Source organism: Oenanthe melanoleuca, unplaced genomic scaffold (genome assembly GCF_029582105.1).
Source record: "Oenanthe melanoleuca isolate GR-GAL-2019-014 unplaced genomic scaffold, OMel1.0 S054, whole genome shotgun sequence".
Taxonomy (NCBI): Eukaryota; Metazoa; Chordata; class Aves; order Passeriformes; family Muscicapidae; genus Oenanthe; species Oenanthe melanoleuca.
Window position 1 is genome coordinate 36,946 of NW_026612703.1, and position 20,923 is coordinate 57,868.

Here is a 20,923-nt window from a genome sequence, read left to right on the forward strand (position 1 = left end):
GTAAACTCCTGTATGCAGGATTCCTACTGAAGACAGAAAGGAGATGTCGCGAGATGGGACATCCTTCTTTTCTCCTTTGTCTCCCTAGAAGCCCCTCGGAAAGAGAAATGCCTACATGGGCTTTATCTGAGCCTTCCCTCACTCCTGGCTCTCATGTGCTCCGCAGGCTTCACTGGCTCACTAAACTCAAAGGAGCTCTGGTAGGAGAAAACGCTGCCGGGTGTGGGGCTGTTTGATCCCTGTCTCATCTTGATTCCATTTGTCCCGCTCCCCCGCCCATCAAAGAGACCAGAGGGTCCCCCACAACTGCAGGGTACTGCACCAGATCGGGGACGCGTTCCCTGCTCCTGTCCTTGGTGACCTCGGGGAGGCTGCAGCGCCCTCCCTGTGTGCGGGACAGCTGCTGCAGCACGGCTGCGCCCGTGTGCCAGCAGCGGCCGAGGAGGAGCAGCTGGGCGAGTGCAGAGGCTGAAGCACAATCCCCGGCGCTCACAAATGAGAGCTGGCATTTCAGGGGCTGGCAGCAGAAGCTAAATTCATCTGCTCGCTGCCCTTTCTAGCCATGGCCACGCTGATGCAATCAGAAGAATTGCCCCTGCCCAGAAAGCTCTCGGGTAGAATACAGGAGCAAAAGCCTCGTCTTTTGGAGCTGCTAGCTGCCACTTCCTCAGGTGTTCCCTCCAATTACTAAGGGGTTGTGACTATTTTTACCATTTCAAAACTTTCTGTGCGTCCCTGTGAGCAAGTAAGCACCACGAACCCTGTCCCTCAAAGCCTACAGGTACTGCCAAGGCAGAACTTGTTCGTTTCTGTTTCCCTGGCGATTTTATCATCTCGTCCAGACTCTGAAAGCAAACCCATGCAGCACACCAAAGACTGGCCTTGCAATCCCAGGGCGCTTTCTCTGCCCTGGCTGTGTTTCTCTGCTGCTCCGCGGCCTTCGGCTGAGCACGGGCAGGCCGCGGCCCGGGACCCTCAAGATGGCGCCGGGGAGCCCCCGGGGCAGCGGGCAGGGCCGGCTCTGAGGGGCGCCACAGGCCGCCTTTCCCCCGAGCCCGCGGGCCAGAGAGGGGCAGGCACAAAGGCCCCGGCTCTCCGCCAAGCGGGCGGCCAATCGCCAATCGCCGCTCCCGCAGCCGCTCTCGGGGCCGTGTCTCCCGCACGCCGCTGGCGCTGCACCAGCAGGGCCGCGTCCGCCTCTGCTGGGCTCCCCTGCACGGCCGGCAAGGACAGCGACGCGCTGCAGCAGGAGCCCAGCACGGACACCGAGGTGCTGCGAGGCCTGCAGCAGCTCTCCTGCCGGGAAAGGCTGGCACGGCCGGGCTTCTTCAGCCTGCAAAAGAGACTTAGGCTTAGGCTTGACCCAACTGTGGCCTTCCAGTACCTGACAGCAACCTACAAGAAAGCTGGACGGGGACTTTGTACAAGGGCAGGCAGAGAGAGCACAAGGGAAAATGGATCCAAAGGGAAAGAGAGTAGGTTTAGATGAGGGATTCAGAAGAAAAAGACTTTCCTGCAACAGGTTGCCCAGAGAAGCTGTGCATGCCCCACCCTGACAGTGTACGAGGCCAGGCGGGATGGAGCTCAGGACAAGTTGGTCTGCTACAAGGCGTCCCAGGCACAGCACGGGGGTTGCAGCCATGTGATCTTCCAGGTCTCTTCCAAGGCAAAGCGTGCCACGACTCCGTCATTCTGGGCTACCTCCCCTCCTCATCCTCTGGCAGAAAAAGAAACTTGGCACCAAGTTCCACGTTGCAGACCATGGCTTTTGGCAGCCTGCAACTGTCTCAACAGAGAATGAAAAGAGATGACGATACTGACACAATTTCTCTTTTCTACTTGAAATTTCAATGCTCCGCTCCTGTCCACACCGGCAAAACTGTCAGAAGAGGCGATCCTTCCCCACCAAATGCTTCGCCTCACCCAAAGAAAAAGACACAAACCAACAGTCTTCTTTATTCCTGCATTGCTTTATTTGCTTCTTTCTCTAATAGGAAGTCGCTTCGGTTTTAATTTCTCTTTGTTCGTTGCGTTCCGCGGGGCGCGCGGCGGCTCCTCCGTTGGGTTCTTCAGCGGAAGCCACAGAAGAACGGCCGCGCGCTCCGGCGGCTCAGCAGCAGCAGCAGCAGCAGCAGCAGCAGCAGCAGCGCCTGTGTCGATCGGTTTTCCGCTCGATTTCCCGCTCGTTCTCCGTCCCCTTGTCCCTTCCACACTCCCTCTACTCCCGTCGCGTCCGGTCCGTGTTCCGCCTCTTCCAGCCCGGCTCATGCCGCGTCTCGCAAGGCGCCCGTGGGCGAGACGGGCCCGCCGCTGTGCCGCCTCCGCGGGGCTCCGTCCATTCTGGGTGCGGCGCCTTTTGAAGAGCCTCTGGCAGAGCGCCGCGCTCTGCTGGTGGTGGTGCTGGAGCAGCGCCGTCTTTTGGCTCCGCCTGGCGCGGTCCCTGGCCCGGCCCCGGCCCCGGCCCCGAACGAGGCCCCTCCCGCAGCTCCGCCCGCAGCCGCCTCGCAGCCGCCCGGCTCCCGCCCCGTCGCCGGCAGCTTCTCCGGTGCGAGCCCCGCCGCCCGTCAGCTCGGCCGCCGGCCCCGAGCCGCCGGAGCCCAGGGCGGCTCGGGAAGCAGCAGCGCCCGGGGCGGACGGCTGCCCCGGGCAGAATGCCGAGAGCGCCGCGCCAGCCGCACGGGCGGAGAAGCCTCCCCTGGAGCAGCTCTACCGGGAGGGCCCGCTGCTGGGGAGCGGCGGCTGCGGCAGCGTTTACGCCGGGACCCGGCTCGCCGACGGCGCCCCGGTAAGAGACGGGGCCGGCTGGCAGCGGGGAGGGAGACGGCGGGCAGCGGGGAGGGGGGCGGCGGGCGGCGGGCGGCGGGCGGCGAGCTGAGCCCGCCGCTCGCTTTGGCTTGCAGGTGGCCATCAAGCGAGTGCCCCGCGATCGCATCTGGGAGTGGGCGCGGCTGGTGAGTGAGCGGGGCCAGCGGCAGCAGGCGGCGGGGCGTGCCGGGCGGGACGAAGGCCGGGCCCGGCAGGGTGGGTGGCAGCCGGGACGCTGCGAGGGGAGCGAGCGTGGAGGGAGCGGGGGCCGCGCAGCGTCCCGGGCCGGGCAGTGGCGAGCTGCGGCGGGGCCGGGCAGGGGGTGCCGAAGGCGCGGCGCGGCATCGGCCCCGCTGACGGCGTCGCGGATCCCCCGCAGCACGACGGCGCCCTTGTGCCCCTGGAGCTGGTGCTGCTCTCGATGGTGTCGTGCCCTGGCTTCCGCGGCGTCGTACACCTCCTGGACTGGTTCGAGCTGCCCGACGGCTTCGCGCTGGTCATGGAGCGTCCGGAGCGCTGCCGCGACCTGTGGGACCTGCTGGACGCGGGCGGGTCCCTGCCAGAGCCCGTGGCGCGGGGGCTGTTCCGCCAGGTGCTGCAGGCCGTGCAGCACTGCACCAGCCGCGGTGTCCTGCACCGCGACATCAAGGCCGAGAACGTCCTCGTCGACCTGGCCACCGGCGACGCGAAGCTCATCGATTTCGGCTGTGGCACGATCCTCCAGGACACCTTCTACACCTGGATGGCAGGTGAGCCCAAAGCCGGGGCCCAGCCGGGGCAGCAGAGCTTCTCCCCTTTGCTTGCACAGGGGGAAGACGGAGGGAGGGAGCGACGGAGGGAGGGAGGGAGGGAGGGAGGGAGGGAGGGAGGGAGGGAGGGAGGGAGGGAGGGAGGGAGGATGGGAGGGGGAGGATCCCTCTTCAGCCGGCTGCAGCCAAGCTGCTTTTCGGCAGGGCAGGGGCTGGCTCTTGTGGAGCTGGCTGGGAGGGAGGGAGGGAGCAGCATCGGCCTGATGAGCTGTGCCCGTGTCCCATAGGAACGCGCGAGTACTACCCGCCGGAGTGGATCCTCTTCGGCTGCTACCACGGCCAGCCAGCCACCATCTGGTCCCTGGGCATCCTGCTCTATCACCTGGTGTGCGGGCACCTTCCTTTCACAACCAGAGAGGACATCGTTCGGGGCCAGCTCTTCTTCCCGCCCCGGGTGTCTCAAGGTGGGGATGTGCCTTCAAGGCACGGCAGCAAGAAGGGCTTTGGGAGTGGGCAGCTGGCACATCAGCGTCCTGCTCTTGCAGCTAGGGAGGAGGTTGATCTCCTGGGCTTAGCTGGAAGAGGCAGCACGTGTGCCTCTTTGCTGCTCTCCTCCAAAAGGGAGCTTGGATGGGAGGCTTTGGGTGCAGCTCCGAGCACTCCTAGTGTGGCGTGGGCACCGTGGAATCTGGGGGAGCGTGGCCAGGAGCTGACCAGCGGTTTCTGGTTTCTCTCTGCAGAGTGCCAGCACCTCATCAGGTGGTGTTTATCTATGGACCCTGCAGACAGGCCATGCCTGGAAGACGTCCTAGAGCATTCTTGGCTGCAGAAGCCCCACCTGGCCCAGGAGACAGCAGAGATCCATCCCTCTGCACAGTAGGATCCAGGAGCCCAGCAAGTACCAGCTGCTCGCGTCTTCGTGGCGCTCAGAGAAATCTCCAGAGCGTTTCCCTGCGGCTGCGGCACGGAGCAGAGAGCGCGGCCCAGGAGATGCTTCCGCGGGTCCCCGGCGAGTGGTGGAGGGAGCGGCTCAGGGCTCCCCGTCCTATTGGAGAAGTCGTGGCACAGGGCGGTGAAGTTGCCACGGACTGGAAAAGGGGAAACATCCCCCTGCAGCTCAATGGCATCGTGACGTCCCCGCAAGCCGAGGCACAGCTGGCGTGTTCTTGTGGAGCACGATGCGGAGCCGGAGAACGCCATCCTCGAGCTGGCCGCTGGCGGAGCGAAGCCGATGGGCTTTGGTTGCGGCCCCTTCCCGGAGGACACGCTCTGCACCCCGACGAAATCAAGATGAGTCCCCAGCCGGCGCAGGGGCGGGGGGACGCTCGTGCTTCCAGGCACGGCAGGGCTCGGCCTGGCCACGCGCCGCACGTTCCCCGCTCGGCGGCAATGGGGAATATCGATGTCTCCGCCGCCCGCCCAGCTTTTTGGCGGGACAGGGGACGGGTGTTGTGGAAAGGGAGCCGGCTCCTGGCCTCTCTGAGAGCTTCTGCCAGCTCTGGCTGGCACGGGCTGGGGTGGGGGCAGCCAGCCTGACAAAAGCATCCATCCGTGTGGATGGGAACGGCGGAGGGGGACGGGTTCTGGAGCCAGGCCCCGGCTGCTCTGCTTTGCAGGCCCTTGAGGAAGGGATGGGCTTACGGGCGGGAAGGGTGGGGTTTTTCCTCCATGTGAGGTTTCATTCTCGCATGGAGCGGTCACACCCTCCCCAGGCCCGTGAAACGGTGTTATCACCGTTTGGCGCTTTTTCTTATTTCCAGGTCTTGTTTGGAATTGACTTTCATGCAATTCTTCTTTGTTTTGTCCAGGAAGATTGCACCCGGTGCCCAGACCGCATGAGGAAGCGCCGGCACCGTCCGTGGAGCCCGTCCAGTGCCGGCGCTACCCCGGGGGGGCCACGGTGTGCGGGGACATCCCTTTCAGGAAGGACGAGGACCTCGTGTGGGATCAGCTCCTCTCCCCGCAGCAGGTCTCCAGAGGTGGGTATCCGGCTCCGCAGCACAGGTGGGGCGGAAGGGCTTGGGGCAGGGGGCAGCGGGCACAGGAGAATCTCGCTCTTGCAGCTGCTGGGGAGGTTGCTGTGCCGTGCTTAAGCAGAAGAGGTGCAGCATGGCCTGCCATGCTGCTCTCCTCTAAATCTGAGAGCATGGGTCGGGAGGTTTGGGCTCTGAGCACAGGCAGCAGCTCGGCCCACGCACAGGCCGTGGTAGGACACGGGGGACAGGAGCCTGCTGCCACTGACCGTGGCTTTCTGGTTTCTCTCCCCAGGCTACCAGCACCTCATGCCATGGAAAGGGCACCGCTCGGCCTGCCAGTCTGGGAGGGCTGGAGTGTGGCGGCGGGTGTTCACTTGCTGTCAAAAATAAAATCTTTTTCTTGTCATTATCATCATCATCGGAGCGTTTCTTTCATCCTTTTCCAAGCTTTTGGCCTCCCTTCTTCCACGGAAATCTTTTTCTCTCCTTCCTCAGCCACTTGGTGCCGTATGGGATGGGGGCTTAAGCAATGTGCAGAATTCAAGCACGGCTCCTGTTGCCAACTGCAGCAGCCCCTTCAGGAATCCTGAGCTTCCAGCAAGGTCTGCGTGTGCCTTGCGAAAGGGAGTGGCTTGCAGTGTGGAGCTGTCAACCCACTGCAATAGCTGGGAGGAAATCAGAAGCGGCAAAATGCCATTTTGGCTCAAGGGCTGCCCAAATTTGTCATCCTTCTCCCTTCCCTGCAATTGATCAATATACCCAGGGAAAACAACTCAATGTTCTGCAAGACCCCATTTTAACATGGCAGTGTAGGAGTTCTTTGTTTGTCATATCCCTTTTACTGGCAGCAGAGTTTACCAAATCCATCAACATGCAGGCATCTTGTCTTGCACCTGGTCCCAGATATACCACACCCAGCACTCTGCATGGCGTGGTACCCTGCCCTCTTTCCCAGCCCTCCCCATACCTCTCACTGTTCCCTGAACTGCCCAGGAAGGAAAAGCCACTTTGCAGGGCAGACTGTGGCGCCTGCTTGAGGATTCCAAACCCACACTATTTTTACAAATTACTTGTGGGATAAGCATATCCAGGTCACATCCTCAGTTGAAGTTATCCTGCTCTCCCTCTACTCCCCTGTTCCCCACAGACAAGAAGGCGGCTTGTGCTAGAAGAAAACTGTTTATTTTTTTAAACAGAACTTTTTTTCAACCCTTGTTCCTCAGGGTTTTCATTTTTTTTTGAAAAGATACAGTATTATCTGAACAACCTCTGCGCATACATACATATATATATAAAATATATGTGTGTGCATATATTTATAAACTTAAATAATCCTGCAAACTTGTGTTACTCATAGTAGCCCTTCCTGCTTTGTAACAGAGAAGAAAACTCCAACAAAGGGCAAAAATGCAGCCCCTCTCAACCAGAGGAACCGAACCACATCCATCTACAGCTGGAGAGCATCCCACCAGCTCCAGCTGGGAGGCTTTAACTTGAGTGTAAATGCATCTTTTTACAGCATTTCTAGACAGTGGCCATTGCTAGACAGGGCTGTGCTGGGACTTGTGCCACCATCCCTTGTGCCCATCCCTTGGGGAGAGCACACCAAGGACAAGGAGCATCCCTTTAACAGGTGGAAAGTGGTCCTCACTCTGCACGTGGGCTGTGACTTGCTAATACAATTAAATACCTTACAGGCAGAACTGGAGACAAGCAAAAAAGGCAAGGAGATGTCTTTCTCAGAGACGTGGCCACAGTAACACAGACCAGCTGCCCAGAGCATGTTCCTGCATATTCGAGAGTCACTGAGCAAGAAACCTCTCAGAGGAAATGTTTTTTTCCATCTGAGAGCTCCTCCCTGCCTTTCAGGAAAAACATTAACACAAACTGGTTGACACAAAGTAGAGCCAGAGGTCCAAGGTGGCTGACTGGGAGACAGAACATTTCTAGTGTTAGCTACGATAGCTATCATTATCATCAAAGTAGGAATCACAATCTGAATCATTATCAATCATAAAGTTGTCTTCATCAAGGTCATCATCATCATCATAGTCTTCCTGCCACTGTGGATCATACTCCTCATCTTCAACCTCCTTGTCACCTTCATCTGTGTTGAGGGAGTCACACAGGATGATACGTTTTTGCCTGTTGAGAAGGAGAGCATAAGAGCAGAGCCTCTGCTGTGAGCATGAGTCACCACCTAGCCCCACAACACCCCACTGTCATTGTCTCAGCATCTTCACCCTAAGAAACTCAAGGGAGTCCAGGTAGAGTAACTTCCATAACTGAGTCTGCCAGTGATAGAGCTTTCTTGATCATAGCTGCATACAAGGAGAGGTTTTGCTGGTTTCCCTACACCTCTATATCACTTAAATTGCTACCTCAAACCACAAAACAGGATGCAAATAATCAGTGTCTGTCATTCACTCTTGTACGTCAGTGAGCACAGGAGAAAACTCTGCTCACCTGATTTTGTCGGTACTCACTCACCTCCTCGTTACCCCACTAAGAAAACTCACCCTGTACATGCAAGGGCTGAAGCAGGCACATTTGCAAGTTTCAACTTTCTCTGGACAGCATCTCCTGAAGCCTGGAGCCCAACATGGAAATCCTATTAGCAGGAAAGAACAGCCAAAAGAGACAGAGAAACAGTATGTACTTTGGGGTGCAAACCCCTACCCTGCACACACACAATCTTGAGTCTATCCCCTCAGCTGATCAAGCCCTTTAGTTTGCCCACAATCAAATCAGACCAGAGGAAGACAAGCCAGGAGCAGCCATGTGGCCTTCACCTGTGTGGAGTGCCAGAGAATTGCAAAGAGACGCTCCTTGATCTGCCGCACCAACTCCAAACCCACGTGTAAGTGCTCTGCTTTCAGGAGCTGAAGAGAGGTGGCCAAATCCTGGTACTACAGCAGGGTTTCCTCTGCAATTCAAGGCCAACAAAGTCATGCTGCATCCCACACTCTTGAGCAGAGACCAAGTCCTTGGCTCTGATTGTGAAGCCAGCCATAGCTGCTTAGATCTCCTGTGCGCATGCATCCCTCTTTCAGAACAGAACGTGTTGCTTTTTACTGCATCAATCTCCAATGGCAGCCAAACTGCTCCAGTGGACTTCCTCAGAAATGACATCAAGAAGGCAAAAATGGACTGGGAGAAGTGAGGCTAGCTGGGTGTTGATATATATACTATTGCCCCTCTACAGAGCTGCTGCTCTTTCACTACAGCTGGAAATGCTAGTCACAACTCCCAAGAGGCTACAGGACTTACCCAGAAGGATCTGCAGAGCATTAGTGAGCAGCTCCAGGCTCTCAGTTTGCTGTTCCACAATATCCATGCTCTCAGTATCCTGGTTATAGTAGCTGTATACACAGGAGTAGGCCAGCACCTGGAAAAGTATAGATCATATTGTTAAGCACCCTCCTTCAGCTTCAGAGTGGGCAAGAAGGGAGCAGCATCAAACCCTTCCAGGCCTCATTATTATCAGTGTCCTCTGGCCTGTGGGCATAGCCCAGTGACCCATTATGACAAGTGACAGCAGTGCCAGGCTTACTAGAGCTACAGGCAGGATTGGAAATGAATGTGCAATTATTTTATATTGAACTCTAAAAATAACTGATTGTTCCTACCTGCAAACCGCTACAAGAACACAGACTGTAAATGCATAACAAATGTGACTGACCAGTGGGCAGCATCAAACCCACCAGCACACAGGACTAGGCAACGCTGGCCAGCCCAGGCTGAACAAAAGTGGCAGTGAACTAAGAGAATGGAGCCCAAAGGGAAGCAGGCATGGTGCTTTACAGCACCAAGAGCCCACAACAAAGGCATTTCAACAAGTGGCAAACTCCAGTTATGAATTAATGACCCCTAAAGCCATATAGGCACCCAGAAGAGAATGAGATCCTGTTTCCATTTAAAGAAATGGACATTTTCATGTCAGAAAATTCAGTATCTGCAGCAACAAGCAACAGTAATGTGTACCCAAGGAAACTCAGGGGCTAACACAGTGAGAAGACATAATAGGGTCAGGCACCTTTGTCCCACATACCTCTCTCAAAATCAAGCCTACCTGCAAAACCAAGGTGTATATGCAAAGTCAGTATGGCAAAGACAATTCCCACCTCCTGCCAATGTTTCAGGACGGAGCAGGTATTACAGGCCTAAGGTGTCACAGGTTTACTGCACACACACATTGGCTGCACTACAAATTCTTTTTAATGTGACTGTGAGGACATGCAGTAGGTAACTCACTACTTCCAAAATATCTACAGTTTGTGAAATAAAATTAGGAAAAGAAAATCATAACATGAGCATCAAGAGGAACTTCCTGACTTTAACACAGAATCAGGAGAGCTTTCAAAGTGCCTTCACTGAGGCATTTCTAATAGGAATGGACCAAACCCAGTGGATGAAAACCCTTAATACAGACTTTGTGTTGATTCCATGGTGTCAGCTTGAGCTGAGCTCCAAATCCTATGACTTGACTGTAAGGAACACTGCAAACAGAGCTCAACTCAGACTCAAAATAGGGAAGGGCAGACATGAGTTCTTCCCCTGTCCTGATGCTGCTCCTCCCCTCAAGCCTTTTCCATCTCCTCTTGTTTGGAAAAGAACAAGGTTGATGTCCCCTCACTTTAAGAAAGGCATGACACACACCAACAGAATTAAGTCTAAATCTCAGCAAGACTATATTATCCAGCCTCACCTTCCGTGCCTGTTCTAGCACTTTGCAGGCATCAAGAACAAAGGTCAAGTTCCTTATTTTTGGTATCTCTCTGATGGAAGAAATGCTGTTCCTCAGACTTGTGGCAAATTCCTGCAATAACCAAAGGAGGAGAGAAAAAAGTCAGTGTCACTGTCAAGCTCCACAAGATTGAAAAAACAGCACCCTCCACACAAATAATTGCTAAGCATTCTGAAGTGCCATCTCAGAAGATGCAGGCAGCAGCAGAGCATTTAATGCATCCAACTATAACATTTCTACTGTGCCATCACTTCAACCTTTTACAGCACCTCAGCTCTGAGCAGGGCTCAGTCTTCAGTCACCATTGCTTCCAACTCCTACACCACTCTGAGCCCCTGAACACCACGAGTCAGGTGCTCGGTTTCTACAAAAGACTGGTTAAAAGAAAGCAGCCAAGGACTACTCCTTCATGTCAGAGCCAGGGCAAAATGATCATCCAGTGATCCCCACCTGGATGTGAAGCCTGCTTCTAAGCAGAGAAGACACTGACACAACAGCAAGTGCCCTGCTCACCAGAGCTGAGCAGCAGTCAGCATCTGCAAAGGAAGGAGGAGACCTCACCCTTGCATGATGATGAAAGGTGCATCTCTCATTGTAATCTTGGAAACGCTTCTCCTGCCAAGCTGCTTTACTCACCTGAAAGGAAAGGTACAGGAACTTGTAGCATCTCCCTCAAGTACCAGGGTTTCCTGGAAATGCCAGTATTACTGGCAAATTCACAAAGTCCAGAGTAAGGGCCCAAGTGGAATCCTTACCATCTCTGAGAGGCTACAGGAGCCTCTGAACATGAGCATGAACCAAGGAGATACAGCAAACCACTCACCATAGCAGAGCAGTTGTAATAATCCTTGTGATTCGGCCTCCAGGGCTTGAGGCAGCGCCAGCAGAAGCCGTGGTTACACTTTGCACATGTCATACTGCAGAAGGATAATGGGAATCAGTCCTGACAGCCACTTGCTGTCAGACAGCTCCTGACAGCACTCCCCTGCACCACAGCCAGGGACTGTGTCACCCAGTCACAAACACAGCAGCAAACAAAACTGTATACTTACTGCAAGCACCCCTCGTTTTTCTCTATCTGAGCCTGGCAGTTTGGGCAGTGCTTTGAAATGAGCTTAGCCAGATGTTTGCTTTGGGCTTCACTTGTCATTCCCTCATAGTATCCACCATCATCCACCCACCGAGACATGTGGCTGCAGCTGGCAGGATAATGGGCCTGAGAGAGAGGAAAAGACAATCCTGAGAGAGAGAAAAACAAAAGAAAACCACACAAAAGCAGAAGGGTGTGTGCCAAACCTAAAATAGTACAGCCTGTGATCCAGCTCAGCCTCACCTCTGGGAAGTTGCAGTTGAAGCAGGATATCCAGGAGCACTTGGAACAGGCTGCTCCATAACCAAGTCCATCCTTAAAGAGGATCTGATCACAACCCTGAGGGTTGGTGCACCATGTCAGGTTGGAGCAACACTCAACGTAGCGTCTGAGGAGGGCTTTTTCATACTGTAATGAGAAGCCAGGAGATATTTAAGCCTGAGAAGCTGCATGGTTAGGCCTTAAAAGCAGGGTCTGGTGCTCTGGGTTATCCATCCCACCAAACAGCTGCACACAACAAAACAGAACTCAGTCAGTTTACCCTTTCATTCCCTTTGTGTTCATTTTTCTATCCCCCCCATGTCGTATCTGGAAGCTGTTTAATTTCACAGAACTGCTGAGGTTGGAAGGAATTTTTGGAAATAAAATCTGGTCCAACCTCTCCACCTTAAAGCAGGATTGCTTGGGACTGTGTCCAGTTGGATTTTGAATACACCCAAGCCTATAGACTAAAAACCTCTCTGCCCAAACTAGTCCCATGTTTCACTTAACATTGAAAAAAAACCCAAAACCCAACCCCAACAACCAGTTTTGTTGTTTAAATAGAATTCCAGCATTAGATCTTCATATAATAATCTAGTTATTTTGAGCTCAGAATTGGACCAGAAACTCTACAGATTATTGCAACCCAAAATGACTGTATGTATGTGTGACTCTGCATCAGACATTAACACTCCAGCTACACCACTTACTGATCAAAAGGAAAACATAACATTTCAGTGAGAGCATCAGAGCAACTTGTTAAAATCAGCTGCTATTTATGTCCATCTGAAATATTTCTTTTTATAAAAGAGTCAAAGCAATAGGCTACTAAATCCTGCTTTCAGACAGGTGTGACTATGGGATTTACAAAGGCAGTAAGGACTAACTGTCCAGATATATGCACTAATCCTCCAAACACTTCCTATAAAAAACAAGACAAAAGATACACCTGTGAAACAGAGCAGTGGAAAAGGGATTCTTCTGCCCAGCAATTAACAAAAAGAGTCTGTCATGTGACAGCTACAGCTTCCATTAGGTGCGGAGGGCATTCAGCTCTAAAAACTAGAAAAAGCAGCTTATGCTTTAGAACAAGCAGCTACTGCTGTAACCTGATGACCAAGCACTGAGGTAAGGAGAGCTCAGAAAACCTGGTTTAGAGAAGCCTGTAGACTCACACAGACTTAGAGTGAAGATTAAGCCTAATGTGGTAATTCCTGCCATCATAACAAAAATCTGAACTGCTCAAAGCCAGAGACTGATGGAAGAAAAGGACATAGGGGTCATTGATGCAGCAGTAAAATGAAATTGCTCACATTTTCATTTGGCCTTGATGTTTATTTTAATTATTATTATTTCATTGCTTCCAGCACACTAGGAAAGGATATTTGTCATGAGCTGCTACCATGGCTCTCATGTAGTCCTGAAGTTATGATGTCCCTGAAATGTTGCTTGCTAGATATATATTTAGAGGAAAGACCTCTGTGCTCTTTTCTTGATGTTATGCTTTCCTGAACAGCTGGTATTGACCATATTCAGAGACAACAGACAAAATCTGGCTGGCGACCATTATCACGCTGCCAATCTCAGTAACAGGAAGGGGGAAAGCAGCAACAAAATCATCTGATAGTGCTGACCAAAATGTAAGAAAAGAGCTTAGACACCCAGCAACCACGCCTCCTACTTCACCTTGGCTATAATCTCCTGGGAGGACACGATGGAGTAGATGAAGGCTGTTGTTGGCTGAGCACGGCACTCGGATATGGGACAGGTGCAGTTGACAATCATGTTCTGCTCAATGCGAGTTGTGAGATATTCCCTCCAACAGGGCTGTCAAGGGCACAAGAGGAGAGATCAGACCTAAACAGGGCTATGTGACCCTGCAAGCCCTCCCCACAGCAGACAGTGCATAAAACCACACAAATCATGGGTAAGTACTCCAAAGCACAAAAGTGTGAATAGACAAACCAGGGAGTGAAGGATCACAACAAAAAAGTGAGCTGAGAAAAGAGCTCTGAAAAAGCTCTGAAAAATCCCTTCAGACAAAGAACAGCTGCTCCAAGTAGAGCACCAACTCCCAGGAACCAAAGGTCCCAGGACCTCCACCTTGCAACAGTAGTGCATGCAGCAAAGGGTTGGTGGCTTCTCAGTGGGACACAGCTGGTTCACACAGACTGGGCAGTGGGTTCCAGGGCTTGGGGGAGGCTGGACATCCTGCACTTGCAGCCCTGAGGAGATGAGCAGGGCCTCAGGTTCTCCACATAGCACTGGATCAGGAAATCCACGTTCCACCGACAGTGCATGAGGAGGTGCTGAGCAACATCATCAGGTATGCTCAGAGTATCCTGGACCTGCTGTACTGTCCGGTTCATGAGCAGCTTGGCCTCCTCTGGACTGAGTGTGTGCCCCATTGGCACCTGTAGCATTGCCATGAGATATTCTTCCGCCCTGTCTGTGTCAGGATTCCGCCTGACATGGAGAAATGGGTCATGTTCACACAAGGTGGAGATGCACACCCCTCCACACCTGGTGACATGCACCCCTACCTATGCAGGCTGTCTCTGCTCTCCTCCTCCAGAGACGCTTGGGCTGGCCTGCACTGGAAAGTCATCTGTGCTTGGCCGCCAAGAGGTGCTGTGGATTCAGCAGAGATGTACTCCAAGACATGAGGCCTCCCCTCCTGGCGCCAGAGGTAGCCCTGGCTCAGCAGGTGCAGGATGCAGGACAGCACGTCCACGCTGTGGCAGCAGAAGCTCAGGAACTGCATCCCTGGCCCCAGCTCGCCCTTCTGACAGGCATCCATCACCTAGGGCAGCAAGGGAGCCCCAGTGCAGTGGCTGCAGCCCCCAGGCAGCCCCTGTGCCCCTCTGCAACACCCTCGTACCCTGAACACCAGGTTGTCAATGTGCAGCTGCTTCTCCACCTTGAGGATGCGGGTGATGAGGCAGCACAGGACGTTCCTCTTCTTCTCCAGGGCACTCACCTCGGCCCTCTCTGTGCGCAGGTACCTCTGCTGGGGCAGCAGCCTCAGCTGACGACCGGAGCTCTGGGCCAGGGCTGCCTGGTTCAGCCGCAGCACACCTGGAGCCAGCACCCAAGCCAGGCTCAGCCAAGCCTTGAGCTGGGCCTGAAGGAGCCCCAGGACACACCTGTGTGCCTGGGGGACCCAAGCTGGGCCTCCTGCCACTGCCAGCACTGCTGCCCACACCAGCCCTGTCCCCTGCCCGAGGCCACACACAGCCCCAAGACCCAACCACCCACGCTGACCCATGGCCTGTGCATGGCCCCGAACCCCACCCCCACGCATCACACCCACCTGTGCCTAAGCACCAACACAGCCCCCTCACAGCCCTATGAGCTCGTGCACCCCCAAGCCCAGCACCCCTCGGGGTTCAGGCCAGCCCCTCCCCTGGGTGCCCCAGCCCCGCACTCACCCCCTGGAGTGCAGCTCCCCACCAGGACGCCCTGGCCGTGGGTCAGTGGTGTCAGCGAGTGGTGCACCAGGTCAGCAGGGAGCCCCGTAGCCTGCAGCAGGGCCTCCACAGCCACCTCCTGCAGCACAGGGTGGGAGGGCAATGGCCAAGACTCACTGGCCACAGGCCTGGCCTGACACTGGGCTCCTGTGCCCCAAATGCTGCTGGAGACCCCACTAGAAGGGAAGGGAGGACATGGCCCTGCCATGCTCCAGCCTCCACAGCTTTCCTGGCCCCACGGTGGCCCCAGCCCCTACCTGGGCGCTGTTGAAGCACAGCAGGATGTACATCTGCAGCGTGGACACGTGCAGAACACAGTCTCCGAACTGCAGCTCGGCGTGGCCCAGCCACGTCCACTGCAGCCGACGGGGCTTCGTGCACTCCCAGCCAAGCTGGCTTTGTCCTGCCAAGGACAGGGACAGTGCCAGGGATCGGGACCAGCCCTGCCAGGCACTCCAAGCTTGCCATCACTTGTGGCTGAGCTGCCCTGGGGGGTCTGGGCACACCCCCAGCCACAGCACTCACTCTGCCGGCAGAAGTCAGCAAACTCATCCAGCGGGGAGCTCAGCACCGCCGGGAAAAACCTCCCAGGGTTATCCATGTAACAGAGTGGGGAAACGGGCCAGCAGCGGGGGGACAGAGCCAGCACCTTCACCTCTGGCACATCTGCCATGGCAGCTGGTCCCAGCACCTGGACACAGGAGCACGAGGGCAGCTCAGGTCAGGCTCCAGGATAGCTGTGAGGAAATCCCCTCCAGCCTCCCCACGCCAACATCCCTCTCACCTCGTCCAGGCCCATGTCCAGCTCCAGTAGCCGCTTATCCTGCTCCTGCAGCTGGAAGAGGCAGAACTGCCGCTGGAGCTCCTCTGACTGGGCCAAGTTGCTCAGCATATCTTGGGGAAAGCGGCTGGGGAAGCACAGTCCGATCTGCTCCACAATGCCTCCTCCAGCCAAGATGGCCCTTGCGTCAGCAGCCGGTCCCCCAGGTAGTGCCTGCCATGACCACCAGCTTCAGTCAGGGCTAGGCCCAAGCCATGTGGCCATCAGCCACCCGCCAGGAGACAACTCCAGCTCCGAGCCTGGCCTCCCTCCCTGTCCCCAGCAGGGAATGTGATTCCACATGCTGGCAGCAGTCATGGGCCCTCCACACTCCATGAGCCCGTAAAAGGAAAACGGGAGCACCACTTACACATCGGGCCAGGCTCCCCCAGCACACCAGGCCATGCTGCACCAAGCCCCTGGCTCTGGGGAGACACAGCAACCTCACCTGTAGAAGTGTTCAAAGGTGTGGGCAAACTCCAGGCCACTGAAGATGGCAAAGGGCTCCAAGAACTGTTGCAGCCGCTCCAGAGGCCCAGTGCTGCCTGCAGCCCTGCGGAGCTCCTGAATCTGCACGTCAAGGTAGCGGGCAAACTGCTCACTCACCTGCAAGGGACAGGGCTGGCTGCAGACAGGACTCACCAGGTGCCCACAGGGCCGGGATGAGGCAATGTCCCTGCAGGGAGCAGCTGGGGAACTCTGGCACTCCTGGGCAGGGGCTGAGGGTGCCCAGGCACCAGCCCAAGGCAGGAGTGTGCCAGGGCCGGGCCCACGCTGGGATGAGCACCACGCACCTGAGCTGGGCACCATCCCAGGTGCCAGGGCAGGGCTCAGTGGCTCGGGGGGAACAGGACACTCCAACCCAGAGCCTGCCCCAGTGCCATGGGCTAGGGTGACTCCCCAGGGCCACAGCACCGGGGCCGTGCTCCCTCGACTCACGTGCAGGGCAGTCAGGAAGGAGAGCTGCAGCAAAGCCCCCGCAAAGCCCTGGCCCAGGGCCAGCACAAAGGCAGCCTGCTGCCCAAAGAGCTCCTCCGTGGCCCCGCGCAGGCGCTGGTACAGCCGGCAGTAGCGCTCCGCAAGGTCCGGCGCCTGCCCCGCCGCCTCCAGGAACCACTGAACCTGTGGGAGCGGCGCGAGGGCTGAGCCCGCAGCAAGACGAGCCCCTCGGAACAGCCCCAACCCTGCCCTGCCCTGCCAGCACCAACTGCCCGGGTCCCTGGGGCTGCTGCAGGGCTGCCAGGGTGGCAGCTCAGCTCTGAGGGCTGGGCAGGGGCTGTGGGACACTACGGACACAGCAGCAGCCCAGCAGGAAAAACAGCTCGCCACTGGACCCATCTGTTGGCCTGCAGCATCAGCCTGGGCACAGGGCCTGGCTGATAGCTGAGCCAGGTCAGGGTGGCAAGCGCAGCAGGGCTGTCCCTGTGTCACTCTGGGCTCTGCGGAGGCCAGGTACACCTCTGTGCCCTCCCCATCATCCCAGGGCACTGCCAGACCCCACTCCCTGCTCCAACCACCCAGGGATGGTCCCACACCCTCCCAATCGGCCCTCCAAGCTCTACCTGCTGCTGCACCACACCACGCCAGCACTGCGAGATTCCCCTCAGGCCTCTTGACTCCTCTACCACCGTCTTTGCAGTCCTGGCCAGCACCTCCTTGTTCTTCCCTCCTTCCCACCTACCAAGGGTCAACCTCAGGCTCAGTGTGCCTCCATGGGCAGCCTCCGCACACTTAGCGAATTGGAGAAATTCTGAGGAGGGATAAAGGATAGGGTTCACAAAGGCACTGTCCAATGAGGGAGGTAGGGGGGAAAACTGGGTCATGTGGACTAATGAGACATCAAGTTTTAGGGGATTTCCAAAGGGGAATTCCAAGCAGGGGGGTTGGAACAAAGCAGGATTGACAGGTAATTCAGGACAGATTGACACGGTGGGATGGAGGGTATAACTTTGGACTAAACCATTAACTTGGGCAATAACAGAACATACCATTAACAAGAAGCACACTGCAACATGTGTCTCTGTGAACTGAGGATCCTCATGCTTAGGAGGGAGGAAAGAACCTTTTTTGGAGGGGTTTGCACCTCACTGTCTCCAAAATCTTGGTCTTTGCCCCAGTTCATCAGCATTTGGCTGTGGAAGACACCCTTGGGCAACAGGAAATCAAAATCCTGGAATCACTGAGATTTGATGTAGTGGTTTCACTTTATGAATTTGAGTTTTTTTGTTATGAGATGTAAGAGGAAGACAAACAACAGGCTCAACTTTAAATGGTATAAAGAGAAGTTTTATTACTAGAAACTAAGAAAAAAACCGCAGAATAAAAACTTTAGACTACTTTTATTAATACAAAAAACGTACAAAAAACAAGTCAGTTAGTTTACCACCTTTAAAAAAGTTTTTTACTAATTAACTTGAAGGAGGAGACTTTTTTCAGTCTATGAAGACTTCTTTATAAAAAAGTTTTCTTTTGGTTTTGATGTTACAGTGATTAGCTGCCCGGGAAAATGGAAATCTGATTACTTTCTAAAACCCTTTTTTCAAAGTAACAGTTTTCCTCATAACCTTTACTGAGGACTGTATTAACTATGATGGACACTTTAAGAATTATATCAGTTTAAACAAAAACTTATTTTAGTTTTGAGAAATTAGGGTTTTTTTCTTTTTCTTCTTTGGGGGGAAACAACTGTGGCTTTTTTATTATTTAAACTTAGAGGATTACACCAATTTTAACATTTGTCTCATATTAAAGCTTTTGTTTATATTTACAGTTAGAACAGCCATACTCATTTCAGAATATTTGTATATGCTATAGGGAAACAAGAGTTTTTTCTCCATAGTTTAAAAAAAAGAGAAATTTTAGTTCATGAATGTTCCTCTTTCTTTATTTAGGATTTGACTTTTCTTTTAGCTTGATTTCAGTGTTTTCATATTGTTTCTGTGTGTATTACTATTTCGTTTTTGTTTTTTGTTGGTTTGTGTTTGGTCTTTTTTTTCTTTTTTTTTTCTTTTTTAAATTTCAGAGACAATAAAGTATTTGTAAGTTTTATTCTGGGCATTGAAAGAGTTAATATCTTGCCCGGGCAGCAGAGGGTTTTGTGATTTTTTCCAGGTGGGGCGGTCGGAGTTATTTACAATGAAGAGTCTTTCAAGGCCACGCTGGGGGCTGGGTGAGGACTGTAGGGTTTAGTCAGAGAAGCGATGATGAGTTTCTGGTTTCATGGCTGTTCTCCAGCACCCGCTGCACTCAATCCCAGCCGCGGGCCGGGGGTTCTTCCTCCACCCTGCCCAGCAGACAAGGCTGTGGGGGCCTTGCCAGAACAGGGCTCAGTTGTTTTTCCCCCAGGCCGCGGGGGCAGCGGGGCGGGTCCGGCCGTTCGGAGCCGCTCCGGGCCGGGGCAGGGCAGGGTTCTGCCGAGCCGCGGCCGTGCCGGGGGGCAGGGATGTCAGCAACGGGCCTTTCCTTTCCTTTCCCTGGATATCGGGGCCCCTGCTTGAAAACGGGGCCCGGCAGCTTCCTGAGCTCTGAGTCAGAGCCTGCCTGCCCCTGCCTGGCCCGGGCCGTGTGGAGGGGGCCTGGGCTGGTGTTACTTTGTGAGAGGCCAGAACGGAAAGAGAACTTTCCCGGGGCCTTTTGTCTTTACACGTGTGTTTCACAAAGAGGAATACACTTGCTTAGTGGTGTAACAATGTGTCAATATTAAAAATCCCACACTGACTGGCTCTTGTGAGATACAAAGGAGACTGCCAGGTCTCAGCAGGTGAAAACTTTCAGGAAATCGTTACAAATCACCACATGGGAAAAGACCTCCGAGACCATTTAGTATTCCTGGGTGCACCAGAAACTAGGATTGAACACAGAAGATTTTCTGGGGTTGAAAGTCAACAAATCCATTCTCCCCAAGGAATTCCCAATGTTGGTTTGCGTCCCAGTGGATGTTCATGCCCCTGAGTTCATGCAGGTGCCCACAGGGAGACAGGATGATGCAGAGCCCCCCAGCCAGGTGTCCTCCCAACACACATCACCAGGGCCATGGGTCAGCAGGGCTCTGCCCAACGGAGGTCACTGGGGATCATCCAAAACCGATCCTCCCATGATGGAGCTCAAGAAGAGCACGAAGCTCTTCCCACACTCGGGGCACTCACAGGGCATCCCTTAGTGGAGCCTCCGTTGGTGTTGGGTCAAGTGAGAGCTCCTGGAGAAGCTCTTCCCACACTCAGGACACTCGTAGGGCCTCTGCCCAGTGTGGATGCGCCGGTGGGCACTGAGGGTGGAGTTTTGCTTGAAAGCCTTCCCGCAGTCGGGGCAGCAGAAGGGCCTCTCCTCTCTGTGAATCTGCTCGTGTTTGTGGCATTCAGAGCTGGTCTGAAACCTCTTCCCACACTCACGACACTCATAGGGTCTCTCCCCAGTGTGGATGCGCCGGTGTTTTCTCAGATTGGATCTGTCCGCAAATCTCTTCCCACATTCCCAGCAGGTGTAGGGCCGTTCCCCCGTGTGGATCACCTTGTGCCGCATCAGATCAGATATTGTGCCAAATCTCTTCCCACATTCCTCACACTCGTAGGGCTTCTCCCCAGTGTGGATCCTCTGGTGCTGGATCAGCCTGCAGCTGAATCTGAAACCCTTCCCACATTCCAAGCACTTGTGGGTCTTCTCCCCTCCATGAGGCTTCTCCACCAGCTCTGAGCTCTGCCTGGATCTCTGGCCGCCTTCCCGGCTCAGGGAGGGTCTTTCCTCTTTACAGGTCCCTGGGCTGGGTTTGCAGCCCCTCCTCATGAGGGATCTCTGGAGCTCTTCCTCCTCCTCCATCTGCCAACCCTTAGGAATGACAAACCTTGGTTTGGGAAAAAACAAGAGTAGAGGGCCTTGGGCTGGGCGTTCCTCCTTGCCCATGTTCATCTCAGGAAATCACTGGACATGCTGTGCCTGCAAGAAGCTCCTAACAACCAAGGCCCCAACTGAAAATCCTCCAGATGTTCAAGACATAAATCAAAACAGCAAA

General features: G+C 54.7%; 2 protein-coding genes across 2 annotated transcripts; one reads left to right on the forward strand and one right to left on the reverse strand.

The window, feature by feature from the left end:
- Positions 1 to 2,266: 2,266 nt before the first annotated feature.
- On the forward strand, positions 2,267 to 6,699 carry LOC130266468 (serine/threonine-protein kinase pim-1-like). The gene is given in 10 exon segments (XM_056515732.1): positions 2,267 to 2,785; positions 2,901 to 2,951; positions 3,185 to 3,554; positions 3,842 to 4,018; positions 4,295 to 4,419; positions 4,421 to 4,516; positions 4,699 to 4,795; positions 5,363 to 5,533; positions 5,823 to 5,886; positions 6,678 to 6,699. Coding segments are annotated over 10 exon segments (1,692 nt in total).
- Positions 6,700 to 7,230: 531 nt separating this feature from the next.
- On the reverse strand, positions 7,231 to 20,436 carry LOC130266469 (cullin-9-like). The gene is given in 23 exon segments (XM_056515733.1): positions 7,231 to 7,675; positions 8,050 to 8,141; positions 8,323 to 8,456; positions 8,801 to 8,918; positions 10,239 to 10,349; positions 10,839 to 10,913; positions 11,101 to 11,194; positions 11,330 to 11,493; positions 11,611 to 11,775; positions 13,315 to 13,455; positions 13,732 to 13,877; positions 13,880 to 14,094; positions 14,172 to 14,431; positions 14,510 to 14,706; positions 15,060 to 15,177; positions 15,356 to 15,501; positions 15,624 to 15,789; positions 15,883 to 16,037; positions 16,040 to 16,092; positions 16,367 to 16,524; positions 16,858 to 17,040; positions 17,481 to 17,595; positions 20,159 to 20,436. Coding segments are annotated over 23 exon segments (3,477 nt in total). The 3' UTR covers positions 7,231 to 7,482.
- Positions 20,437 to 20,923: the final 487 nt, after the last annotated feature.